The sequence below is a fragment of the Chroicocephalus ridibundus genome, chromosome 1 (assembly GCF_963924245.1).
Source record: "Chroicocephalus ridibundus chromosome 1, bChrRid1.1, whole genome shotgun sequence".
NCBI lineage: Eukaryota > Metazoa > Chordata > Aves > Charadriiformes > Laridae > Chroicocephalus > Chroicocephalus ridibundus.
Genome location: NC_086284.1, coordinates 76,474,748 through 76,487,863, shown reverse-complemented (window position 1 = coordinate 76,487,863; position 13,116 = coordinate 76,474,748). Strand labels below are relative to the sequence as shown.

General features: G+C 40.5%; 1 protein-coding gene across 2 annotated transcripts in view; it reads left to right on the top strand.

The window, feature by feature from the left end:
- The window catches only part of SLC9A7 (solute carrier family 9 member A7), a 72,171-nt gene that overhangs the window by 26,082 nt on the left and 32,973 nt on the right, over positions 1–13,116 (top strand). For both annotated transcript variants that reach the window (XM_063340265.1, XM_063340264.1), the window contains exons 2-7: positions 6,898–7,097; positions 7,348–7,425; positions 8,155–8,231; positions 9,238–9,350; positions 10,744–10,849; positions 11,139–11,280. In XM_063340265.1, coding sequence (XP_063196335.1) covers positions 6,898–7,097; positions 7,348–7,425; positions 8,155–8,231; positions 9,238–9,350; positions 10,744–10,849; positions 11,139–11,280 — 716 coding nt within the window. The remainder of the gene's footprint in view (positions 1–6,897; positions 7,098–7,347; positions 7,426–8,154; positions 8,232–9,237; positions 9,351–10,743; positions 10,850–11,138; positions 11,281–13,116) is intronic.

Sequence of the window (13,116 nt, the reverse complement as noted above, 5' to 3'; positions counted from 1 at the left end):
TGGTTTTGTGTTTGCCCACTGCTGCTCATGCCTCTAGGAATGTGTGTGGCATTAGTATATGTATGGCTTTCACTGCTTTGGGTGTTATAGCTAAGGAGGGATACTTACATTTTTGGGAAGTATAAAGAATCTTTTAAAATGTTATTTATAAAATATTTAACAGCAAATACTCTGTTAAATCTGTGTTGCATGTAACAATGGTTATGCGGTAAATGAACTTGAAAACACGTGAGCAAGGAGAGTTGAGATTAGTTGCGGACTTTGAGCTTCTTTGTAATTCCTGACAAATACCTGTGCCTTTTATAACTGTAGTGTCTGATTTCCAAGTTGAGAGTGTCTCTTTAAATTGTCTTCTGTGGCTTGTTTTGAGCTCTTCCACTGAGTCATTGCTAAAGTCGGGAATTGGGTCTGGAGCCTTGACTCACAGTCCTGTGCTTGGACCAGAGGCCACATGCTCTTACCGCAGGGCAACAGTTTCTTCCAGGGCTGAGCCTTCAGTTCAGGCTGTTCAATATATGATGTGGGGTTTTAGTTTTGTTTTGTTTCCTTTTTTTTAACTCTCTCGTTTCTGGATTTTTAGATTCTAGGGGAGAATACAGGGAGCAATTTCTCTTACTGGTTTTCATTTTGCCACACTTCTTATGATCCTGTTTCTGTGGTTCCCATCTTATTTGGAACAAACTGGAGTTGTAACTCTCCTGTGCAAATGTGAAGCTATATGTAAAACTTAATAATTCTTCAGAAATTAACTATTGAAATTCCAAAGCAGTCTTCTGTTTAAATCTCTCAGTAATTGGATTTTTAAATTACTTTTTTTCTGCCTTAAACCTCTTCTTTAACCCCACCGTCAGTAAGAACATTTGTTACAGAATAAAGCACATCTGCCTGCTTCTGTAATTCATAATTTTTTTTACTGTTTCACTATACATATGAGTATGTAGATTGTATATACATGTAGAGTATAACATGACACGACCTGCACAAGAATTAGTTCTCTTAGGAAAAAAACAGAGCAGCAGTTAGTCAGAAGGCATTTTTGAGCATCACAGAGACTGTTGTGGATTTTTTGGAACCCAAGGCTCCTGAGAAGGTGAGGGTGTGCATGGTGCACGCGTATCTGGCAGCGCAGAGCCAGCAAGTTAACTTGACATTTCATTCTGCACAGTGTCCCAATAACTTTATTTTTGAGTAATCTGTTTATTTAATTTCAAAACCATGCTTAGTTTGGCTTATTTAAAAAGTGAATTAAATGCTTATTACAAAGATGCCGTTGATATCATACTGCTACGTTTGCCTACAAGGAAGAATTACCAGATTGTTTACTGTCTTTTAACTTCCTTATCTAAAATAGTCCTAAGGCAATGACAAAGCATGACCTTGAATCTGTTATTCACCATTTTCGGTGTTGGATATCCCCAAAATTTCCTTCAGACTTCAAGAAATGGCATCACCTGCCTCCATTCCCTGTCGAAAAAACACTTTTTTTTTTTTTTTTTTTTTTTTTCTTTTTTAACTGAAATGGGGTGAGGACTTATTTTATGTTTACACTGCTGAACATAAACTGCCCTGCCAAAGACGAGGATTAATTTCAAAACAGGCTTCTCATTTTTCAAGTCCTTCATCTTCTGCAGCGAGGTGACAAGCTGATGAATGCCATGCTGGCAGCACTGCACCATTAAGAAAGCAGCTAATAGATCAGTGATGCTGAGTTGGAGACCCTAACGGAGGTCTGGAGCTCTGCAGTTGCTTGCCTAACCCTTCTTCAAGGGGTTGTATAGCAGCGTTCCCTGCACTTCTGTGTGGGACAGCACAGTGAATGGCAAGCAAATGATGTACGGAGTGGCTTGCTAGCGTTGCTGGAGGTGGTATGTAACATTTGATCTGATTTATTTTTCTTTTAATGTGTGACATTACCAGCTCATTTCTGGATCAGAAAAAATGCTTGAATTACTTCATAAGAACTATTGAAACTGCCTCAAAAATCACTATCAAATTTGAAGGTGTGGACTGTGAGGTTCAAAGGTTGACCCTGTATTAGGAAAAATGCTGTGTAATATTAGTCTTTTGCGTTGGAAATACTTACAGGGCTTTTTTTCATCGTTCTTGCCAAGTTTTTCTTCATGTTCGTTTCTTTGTCTTCAAGCTGGTAAGAAGTCCCGTTTGGGAGTAAGGAGGAAAAATCTAGACTTTCAAATGTAAGAAATCCTTTTTGTGTATTCTTGATGTGTTTTTTCAAAAGCAAACAGGTATTTCACTCACTATCACCTTGCACCACAAGGAAGCTGGTGTCCAAGTACCCAAAATATACTATTCTGCCTCTGTGGGCTGCAGTAATGGGAGACAGGCTGTGCGCTGAGGTGAGACTGGATCTTACCGCTGACAGTGCTGCCCAGCTTGACAAATTAAGAAATGGTTTTCTATAGTGTCACTTTCAGAATTTGCTACTTTTTTCTTGTGGTATTAGCAGTGGTTGAATGTCTTCTGGTCACTCCCTCCTGCCTGCTTTCCAGAGGGCAGCTTGTGGCCCAGGGCAAGGGGCAAGTCAGGGCGGATCGAGGAAGTAAAATCGTCCCCTTCCTGGTCTGCTGGATCACCTTGGGTTTTATGATCAGACTTGTATATTGCCATTTCTTCTCTGATTTAGAGTCAGCAGTGCAGTCTGTCATTTAAACACCACCAAAAAACCCCCACCAAAGCAACTCCAAAACAATAGAAGTCCCCAAGGCTGACCCAGGAATCAACAAAGTTGCTTTTAAAGAAACCTTTTCAGCATAAAGTAGCTGTCTGAGGGGTCCAAATGTTTGTGGGAAAGAGTATGAATCACAGAATAATCTAGGGTGAAAAGGACCTCTGGAGGTAGTCTTGCCCAGCCCTCTGCTCGCAGCTGGCCCCCACAGATTGCATCTCTCCCCGCCATATTCACGTGAGTTTTGGCTATATAGAATCATAGAATGGTTTGGGTTGGAAGGGACCTTAAAGATCATCCAGTTCCAACCCCCTGCCATGGGCAGGGACACCTCCCACTAGACCAGGCTGCTCAAAGCCTCATCCAGCCTGGCCTTGAGCACTTCCAGGGATGGGGCATCCACAGCTTTTCTGGGCAACCTGTTCCAGTGTCTGACCACCCTCACAGGAAAGAATTTCTTCCTAATATCTAATCTAAATCTCTCCTCTTCCAGTTTGAAACCATTACCCCTTGTCCTATCATTACACTCCCTGATGAAGACTCCCTCCCCATCTCTCCTGTAGGCCCCCTTCAGGTACTGGAAGGCCGCTATAAGGTCTCCCTGGAGCCTTCTCTTCTCCAGGCTGAACAACCCCAGCTCTCTCAGTCTGTCCTCATAGCATAGGTGCTCCAGCCCCCTGATCACCTTTGTGGCCCTCTGCTGGACCCATGTCCTTATGTCCTTCTTGTGTTGAGGACTCCAGAGCTGGACGCAGAACTCCAGGTGGGGTCTCACCAGAGTGGAGTAGAGGGGCAGAACTAGCCTCCCTCGACCTGCTGGACACGCTTCTTTTGATGGAGCCCAGGATACCGCTGGCTTTCTGGGCTGCAAGTGCACGTTGCCGGCTCATGTTGAGCTTCTCATCTACCAGCAGCCCCAATATGCAAGGATGGAGATCATACAGCCTTTGTGGACAGTCTATTCTGGTGCTTAGCCACTTCATTGTTTAAAAACCGAACACAAACCTTACCTACTTTTTTTTCCTCTGCATTGCAACAGGTTTGTTGCCTTTAGTCTTAATCACCATGCGCTTTTCTGAAGAGTCTGTCCCTCTTTTCTCTGTCTTCCCAGTAGAGAGCTGCAAACAGCAATAACACATCTGCTGAGTCTCCTTCGGGCTGAAACGTGGTTAATACGAACTGCAGTGAGTAGGGAAGGACCCTCAGTATTCAGTGCCTGTCTCTTTACCAGAGGCGTATGAAAGAAATGGTATCTAATCAGATTTGAGTTCACCAATTGATCCAGTCCACTGATTCACAGTTTGAATTCGCTGCTTGAACCGTGTGTTGTGGAGTGTGAATACCTCCGGTTCCTGCTGAGGCTCCCTGAAGCCTCAGGGCTACTTCTTCAGCAGAGAGTTGGACTGGAAACCACACAGAGCGCGGCTGTGACCAGGAACAGGCACTCACGCATGCCTCTCTGAATTCATATTCTCGCTTCAGTGACTTCTGTGCTCAAACAAAACCAAAAGTAAATATGCCATTTTAAATGGTGTATTGTTAGATTGGTGTTGACTATGTCTGAAGTCTAATGTTTGTTATCAATAGTGATTTGTTTCAAAAGGGAAAAAATATTCCCAGCTTTTTAACGCTTCATTTCCAATAACGTGTTCTTTGTGTACCAGCTGTGTGATCGACATTGTAACAGGCAAGGTACTGGCAAATACTTTCTTCATTAAAAGTGATAATGCAAGTCATCCATACAGGGCATTAAGTACTAATTTTTGAGATTATCCTTCCTGAGAGCCTTTGAGCAGTGATGTAACCTTGCCCCTGCAACACTTACCACAAACTGAAACTTTGGAACTGTGGCTATTCTCAGATTTGGAAGTGTTTGTAGCCCTTTTCTAGTTTGTTTCTCTTGTGACATTCTTGCAGTAAAAGACAGTGCCAGGTTAGTGGCTCTAACTCTTCAGTGTATAAAAGTCTTGATGTTCATTGGAAAACTGAAAATGGCTTTCATGAAGACTTAAAATTTTTTTTTCTTTTTTTTGGAAAAGCATTAATGACTTCAAGATTTCTGCAGCTCACATCTGTCAAACGTGTCCAGCTGACCCATTTCACTTTAACGTTCAAAACTCGTTATTTTGGAACTGTATGATAAATATAGCAGTATACTCGTACCTTTAAGATTGGGGAACTTTCCCCTCTCTTAACTCATCTTTTGGATACTGAGTGTGTGTTTTGCTAATGAAGTGAAGCGTGTGTTTTGCTAATGAAGTGAAGTGTGTGTTTTGCTAATGAAGCTGTCCGTGGCATTTGTATGGTTCCTTCACCCCTTCTGTTTTCACACCTATTTCCTTTCATGACTAAGCCCCATGTAGCTTTAGCTGGTCGACTGCACCCTGCCTTGACCAGCTGCATCTGCTGGCCTCCTGCCTCGACACCAGCCACCCTGGTCCCAGCTGCATCCTGCTGTGAGACAGCAGCCTGGCAGCAGGGATCGGATGTTCCTAATCGGTATGGTGCTCGGTGCAAATGTCATCCACTTTCATATTTTGTTGGTAGAAGGTGTATGAAAACAGGGTATTTCCCTGTAGCTGGGTTAGCTGGGCCATGGGACGCTGAGGGTTAAACGATGTTTCACTTCAAACACTGGCTATCAATTATGGATATAATTGGCGTATCTTCAAAACTTATTTTAAAATAAACGATATATTCTATTCTGGGGGGAAAACGGATGAGTGGATTATATGCAGTTGTATGATGCGATCACATCCTGCTCTTCAGCGCATCTTGCTAATACAATAGCAACAGGGGTTGCCCATCTGCTTTTGCAATGACTTCACTAAAGGACAGTCTCCGAGCCTAAGAAGCTATTACGTCTATCGGTGTCCCCCTCTCTATTCTCAGCTTAGCAGTGCAGATCTGGCTTTGTGCCACTGCTGTGCATAAGCTCATCTGTACAATTTTCATTCTGGCTTCTGATTTACTACAGGATTTCTGGCTGATGCTGGTTAGATCAGCTTTTAACACTGACAGTCTTCCCGATGTATCCTGTTGAGCCCAGCTCTGCCTAGGTGTGAGAGCAGCAGGAAGCTCTGGCTGCTTCCCTGCATGGGTTGGTGAAGATGTCTCTAGCCATAACTGGTAGTGCAAGTGGCCCTAAGCCGTCACTTTTGTGCAATGCTGCGTTTCTGACGTATCCATCATGTGCAGCTGTAAAATGCTCCGGGGTTGTTAGAAGCATGCTTGTATAAGCCTCTGTATTTAAATTGTCAGCTTTTGAAATTTCAGGAAGTGGATTTATCTTGCTGGGGGCGTTTCTTCCCGTCTGTTCTAGTTGACTATGTACTTTTCTAAATAAAATACATATTAATCTTCCAGTTACTTTTTAATTATCTTATTGCTGCTATGTTCTTTTGATCATAAAGAGGGCCGGAGACAAGCTGAGCTGCCCACTAATGTCACAGCTACTATATGCCGTACCTTCTCTTGCATTAAAACTTTTTCCATTCTGAACTGGAAGTGAATGAGGTGTGTTCTTTTGGTTGGCTTTTTTGGGGTGCAGTTTGGTCACTCTTTACACTATGCCATGAAGATGAGTCTGGGTTGGGTTTTTTTGTGGTGTGTCTATGGTAGGATTTTTCTCTTTGTTATACCTCGTTTATTCTCTGGTTATTACCTGTCAACCGCATTTACCATCTGGTGAAACAGATCTATGGATGCATAGGGTCACAGGGAGCAAAACCAGCATTGACTACTGACTTGTCAGCAAAAAGATCAAACATCCATCTTCATCTCGCAGTTGTCTGGAACGAGGATTAAATTGTAGATCATCCTAAGGCGACAGGGGAGCCTTTAGTTAAGTGGTTATCAATTTGTTTACTTACCAGAGTAAAACCACTTCGACTGTTCTTATACATTCTCTGGAGTCTTGTTCTTTTTTTTTTTTTTTTTTTTTTTTTTTGGTACACTGTAAAAGGAACAGTGCTCAGTTAAAACCTTGTGCTTCTCCAGCCTCCTGGTATGACCCTTCCATTAGGTTACAAATTATGTTTTTGTCATTGTGTTTGATGCATCCCTTGTTGGTAGTGTTTTCACTGCAAATGTCTATCATGCATGTATGCTTGTAAGGCTCGTGCATTATACCTTGAATGTTGTTTAAAACTAGAAAAGTGAGGTACAGGAGAGTAGCAAATCAGCCTCATGGATTTTTAACTTTCTTCCAGGACTCATAGTTGGGGTGATCCTGAGATACGGGACTCCTTCTACCAGCGGCCATGACAAGCCGTTCAGCTGCTCGCAGGAGGACAGGCCATTTACAACCCTGCTGGTCAACGTCAGCGGGAAGTTCTTTGAGTATACGCTCAAAGGGGAAATAAGCCCTGGGAAGATCCACAACGTGGAGCAAAATGACATGTTGCGAAAGGTGAGGGCAGACCACTTCTTGTGCCTGGATGAGTGCTTCTCCACTGTCTGTGCTTCCCTCCCTCCTCTCCCATTTGAATGTCAGGTAGTATCAAGTGTCTGTATTCCTGATAGTAACAGCACTTCAATGCTTAATTCAAAAGCACCTTCTGTATTATATCGCTGCTGGCCAACCCGTGCTCTGTTGCATGTATGTACTGCTTTCCCAAATTTGTTTGGGTCTAATTGAAGTTTCATATTTTATTTTTTAGGTAACATTTGACCCAGAAGTTTTTTTCAACATTCTACTGCCTCCTATTATTTTTCATGCTGGTTATAGCCTGAAGAAAGTAAGTGTAATTGTTTCTGAGGAGAATAGCCTTTTTTTTTTTTTTTTTTTTTTTTTTTTTTTTATGTGAGACTGCTGATTTGTTCAAGAGTGCACTCTCCATTTCAAATATATTTTTTAATGGCAGTAAGAAAAATCTCATTTCCTCTATAGATGGTTAGGTTATATTGTTTTAAGATAAAATACATCTACTTTTTACTATAAACACATTAAGCTCTATTTAATCTTGTTGATTTGTTTTCCTTCGAACTTTGCCAGAGGTTAACATCGGTTTCATTTAAAGTAGAAGATGTCCTGCTATGAATTGTTTTGGTCCTTCTCAAATATCCGAGATACAGTAAACTACGCTGAGAAGTGGACCAAAACCTGAATCCCGGTGGGGATTCTGCATGTGAATGGCAGAAGGGCCCAGATTCTGCTCTCGCTTGAAGATACCGTTAATTGGTGCAGGTTTTCAGTTTTGCAGCTAACTCCTTAGGTCTCTCATGAAAACATCTGTGTGGAAAGCTTCCTGTCAATAAGCTGCATGTAGGATTTAATACGTGGTTCAAATGTGGTTTATTTGATTTATAGAAGTTGGACAGAATTTACATTGGAGTAATGGAAGCATTTCTCTGAAATGGAGGGATGTTTCTGTGTATTAATGCAAGTATAGTATTGCACTGTATGTTTTTGAACAGCTGATATAACTTGTTTTAAATAAGTATATAAACCTCTTTTTCCTACGCAGAGGCACTTTTTCAGGAATTTGGGGTCCATTTTGGCTTACGCATTTTTAGGAACAGCAGTCTCTTGTTTTATCATTGGGTAAGTGAACTCTGATATCAGTTCTTTTCTGTACTAAAGTTTAAATTGATAAAGTGTATGTTGAGTCTTCCAGATTGCCTCAGTTTTGTGATTTGTTTGTTTGAGGACTTTATTTGTGTATCGTCCAGACAAAATGCAATGTGGCTTTTGCTAAGGTTTATCCGACTTCTAAACAATGCTGTCCATTGAAATGATATTGTCAAGTTTGAATCCCTTGACAAGAACACAGCAGTAAAGAGCGGTGTTGAGTTTTTTGATGTAATGGTCCAATCCAAAGCAAAACCTTGTTAGACTCTTACTGGAATGGGCTTTAACTTGAATTGTGGACACTACTTGTAATAGAATTGTAGCTATCAAACTTTGCGCTGTCCCTTTGAGTGCCCACACATATGCACACGCTCTCTTTCTCTTTCTGCATATGTTTGTATATATATAATTTTGTGTGTTATATGGACACTCACGTTTAGTTTGAGATAAGCTAGTCCTATTGGTTTACTTGCATACAATCTCTTATGCTGCTAATATTACTGTGTTTGGTGTATGGATATTCTGAAATACAGAAATCCTGATTTGCATAGGTGATCTTGGTTTATCCCTCAAAGAATTTCACTAGAGAAATGCTTTGAAGGCTATTCTTAGCTCAGAGCTTTTGGCCTATGTACTGCATTGAGAGAAGCAATATTGAGGGGAATTTTGAGCAGGAAAACGTTCCCTTTGGCGGAAAAATCAAACAACCTGTAGATTCTGTGTACTAGCTGTGCAAACAGTTTTTGTGCTTTTATTACTGGTTTTAAATGATGTATTCTGGATCATATATCACTTGACTTAGTTCATAGGGAAAAGGGGAAAATTAATTTTGGGATCTTAGTGTTAAACTGTGGCAGTGTCCCACAGAGCTGTAGCATAACCAAGCCCACCTGAAATACTGTTGCTTCTGCTTTTCCTTTGCCTGTCTGAAATGCACCATATTGTTTGACTTGGATTGTTTTATCCTCTTTCTCTTCAGGAATCTCATGTACGGGGTTGTGAAACTAATGAAGTTGGTGGGTCAGCTCTCTGATAAATTCTATTATACAGACTGCCTCCTCTTTGGAGCGATAATATCTGCCACTGATCCAGGTAGCTTGCTTGAACATTTTTTAATAACCTTCTAAAATAATCCTATTGCTAGGATTTTTGGCTGCATAGCACGGAGGTATTAACAGCACTTTACTTTCAGTTATGTTACACCAGTATCTCTGATCCTCTTCTGTGAAATGCATGCAAATTCTGCATGTTGTGAAAGCTGTTCTCTGTCAGTTTGGTGCCGGTATGGTATGACGTGATGGTCTGTTTGGGGAAACATGTAATTTTCTTGTTCAAATACTTTAATTTTTTTTCCCCAGTAGTTTTTCTGTTTAGTGTGCATCAAGTTTAAGACTGAGAATAGATGAAACTACTATATTGTCTGCATAGCAGGACTTCCTTCTTTAGCTATATCGCTTGGGACATTGGATAATTTAAGAGTAATATTTGAGGCTTTTAGGATCTTCAGGTGTTGAAATATTTTTTTATTTTTTTTTCCTCCTTTAAATGAACTTAATGTTTTGCAAGTTTAAGCAGAAGAATGCTCTCCTGGCAAAGTAATTTGAGCTTTTGACAAAATAATCTGGTCATCCTTCAAATTCCAGCAGGCTCACATAGGGGTGTCTGCTTGACAGGTCAGTCTAGAGAGCTGGTGTGTGTCAGGGGCCAGGGTAGGGAGTGGTGAAGTATGAAGCTTGACATTTAAAACAGCTAATTTGAGGTGCTCAGTGGTGATTTGTGTGAAAATGGGAAGTAGCTCCTGTGATTGAGCCGAGCTCTGAACAGCTGGTGGTTGCACACAATTTATGCAAATAATCACTGTGTGATTTTTTTTTTTTTTTTTTTTTTTTTTTTTTTGAAGCTCATGTATGGGAACTTCTTCAAGATCATGGTCTTTCATCTCAGACTGAAGTTTCTTGAAAGGATGGTTATAAATATTTAGCAGTCTTGCCCTTTGCAAATTCTGCGCAAATGCACACTCCTGTGGCATAGTCTCTGCTTTGGGGAACAGTTAAGATTATTAGCACCATTTTACAATGGCTGAAATAATAAAGCTATGTCAACAACCCATACAGCCTTTAAAAATAGCAAGAGCTGCACAACGTATTGTTGATTATCTTATATGGAACATGTTCTACAAAAAATATCAGGGCTTTGGTATAAGTGCTTTGTCTGCCCCAAGCCCTTTGGTCATGGGGGCTTTCCTATAAACACTGTGCAGGTGGGAGAACAACACAGCCACTTCCTAGTGGAGCTGCCTTAAAACTGATGGTGGAATTACTTACCTATAAGATAAACATGACTAGTCTGTTTCCCAGTTTAATTTTGATCCTGTACTTCACTTCCTGGGTTTTGTTGCTTTAGGCAAACTGGAAAGTCTGTTCTGTCAGCTCACACAGTCATTCCTGAAGTCAGCCATTGTGGTTTTTCTCTCTTCTTTCTGTAGTTACCGTGCTAGCAATATTTAATGAGCTGCATGCTGATGTCGATCTCTATGCCCTTCTGTTTGGGGAAAGCGTGTTGAATGACGCTGTTGCCATTGTATTATCTTCGTAAGTAATTACCTGAATTTCTACTCTGAATTTACTTAATTGCTTTTGGTATTTGTCTAAAATAAATGTTTTTTTCTGAGAAATGTTATTTTAAATTTAAATGGCTTGTCTTGAACTGAATTGATAAACGTTGCAAACATTTGACAAGATCCCTCATGCATACGTACACCAGAAAGGCAAATTTGCCTTCGGTATGGGATCGTCCCCTCTGTTGCTCAGGTGTTGCTGTTATGGAATAAAACTTTGCCAATGCCCCTTCTAACTTCTCATTGTGTTACTCTTTTTCCAGGTCTATAGTTGCCTACCAGCCAACAGGTGAAAATACCCATGCTTTTGATGCAGCAGCGTTTTTCAAGTCTGTTGGTGTTTTCCTGGGAATATTCAGTGGTTCTTTCATGATGGGAGCAGTGACGGGGGTTGTGACAGCCCTGATATCCTTTTTCATGTTCAGCTCTTCCAGACTAGATGTTACATTCAGGTACTAACAGGGCTCACTTCTTTCCAGCTATAGCAATGTTGGCACTAGCTTGCTTTAATCTGAGTGTGAAGATGTGGTCAGTATTCCTGTAACCTTTGCCTATAGAAAGGCGTATAGGTACACAAACAAATCACCTTTTTCCAATATAACTGTGGCCACACTAGAAATTCAGTGATCTTGCTGCGTGCTGCAAGCTAAGGGGAAGCCCTAAATGGTCATCTCCTAATGTTCTGCTTCTTTTTAGAAAATTTTTAAAAAATGGTTTTTATTATTTTGCTTGAAAGACACTTCATATGATAACTGGTGTTTGATTGTGTTGTCAGGAAAATCACTAATAGCTATTTCTGACCCACAGGGCTCTTACTTAGAGTCCTGCATTTAACCTTTCTGCTGGAAATCTGATGTCATCTGTCTTGGATAAGACTATATCTCTACCAGAGTTAACATCATAACATGACCTGGCCTGCTCTCTTGAAGCTTACTGTCACTGTTTGATTAGAGCTCTGAGGTGCTCAGCAATGATCTGTTTTGTTTTAAGCTCAGGTAGTAGACCTTATTAAGCCTGACATACTCTAGAAATTGTGATGCTTCTTCAGGAAAAAAATTCAAATTATTTGCTTTTAGAGTACCTAGTATATTTGTAGACATTCCAAATGGCTTTGGTCTGCCTAGGTTTCTTTCTGAAAACTGATCTAAAAGGGGTAGGATGTACTGTTTTATACAGTAATCATGAACCTGTGATTCTTCGCCTTAAGTAATAGTGTATATAACAAGATACAGTTGAGACATACCATGCAGATTTGTCTCATATATGTCTGCACAATGGTAACCCTTCAGGGGTAAGGGGAAGATGTGCTGTGATGCTTTAAGGTTTGGTCTTCCAGTTCCACTGTTCTGCAATCGATGTGGCCCAGAACCATGATTCTTCAACTGGTTTTTAGGCTACCGGCCATCCACAGCTCTGGTTGATCAAATGCTGTTGCTGTGGGTTTTTTGGCTTGCTGGTTGGCTACCAATTACAGCTGAAATGCATTCAGATGCATTTTGTAAAATCATGCTTCTGAAGCAGCAAGTGGTTCTTGCTGTTTCTAATGTTCGTGCTCAGGAGGGCGCATGAGGCTGGGAGTGGGAAGGCAGTTCAGAAGACAGCCTCTGCGGGTTATTTGGTGGTGTTTTTTTGTTGTTTGTTTTTTTTAAAAGAAGAATACAAAACAAACAATAAATCCTTAAATTGTTGCTCTGTTATACAATTTTAACTATTTTCTTTTTTAAAAACACTTAATGTCATGCAATACTGTAGAAGCAAACTGTAAATTTGCATTTTACCCTTCATAGCTGATTAAAACCCATAACTTACATCATGAATGAAGTAGACTGTTATTCCTGTAGCTGTGAAGTACCTATAACTGTATGTATAACCTATAACTGTACCTCTGTACAACACTGTATAACCTGAGTGAGGGGTTTCATGCAGTCCTGCATAGTCCTTTGAAAACAGACAGAATACTTGGTTTCCAAATATCATGCAGATAATACATGTGGACTAGTTCTGGCTTTCAGCAAGCTGCCTTGACCTCACTGTCTGTGGTTATTTTTATAACAGTTAAGGTACTCTACCACTTTGCATTTTCTTTCTAAATTGCAGAATCTGCATGGTTGAAATGAAGTGAAGCAGGCCATCCCTAAAGAAAGAAAATTGTCTTTGCTTTAAAGTTAAGAAAACAGAAATATTGATTTAATTTCAATTAACACTTTGGTCAATTATTATATGAAGTAATAAGACGATTTT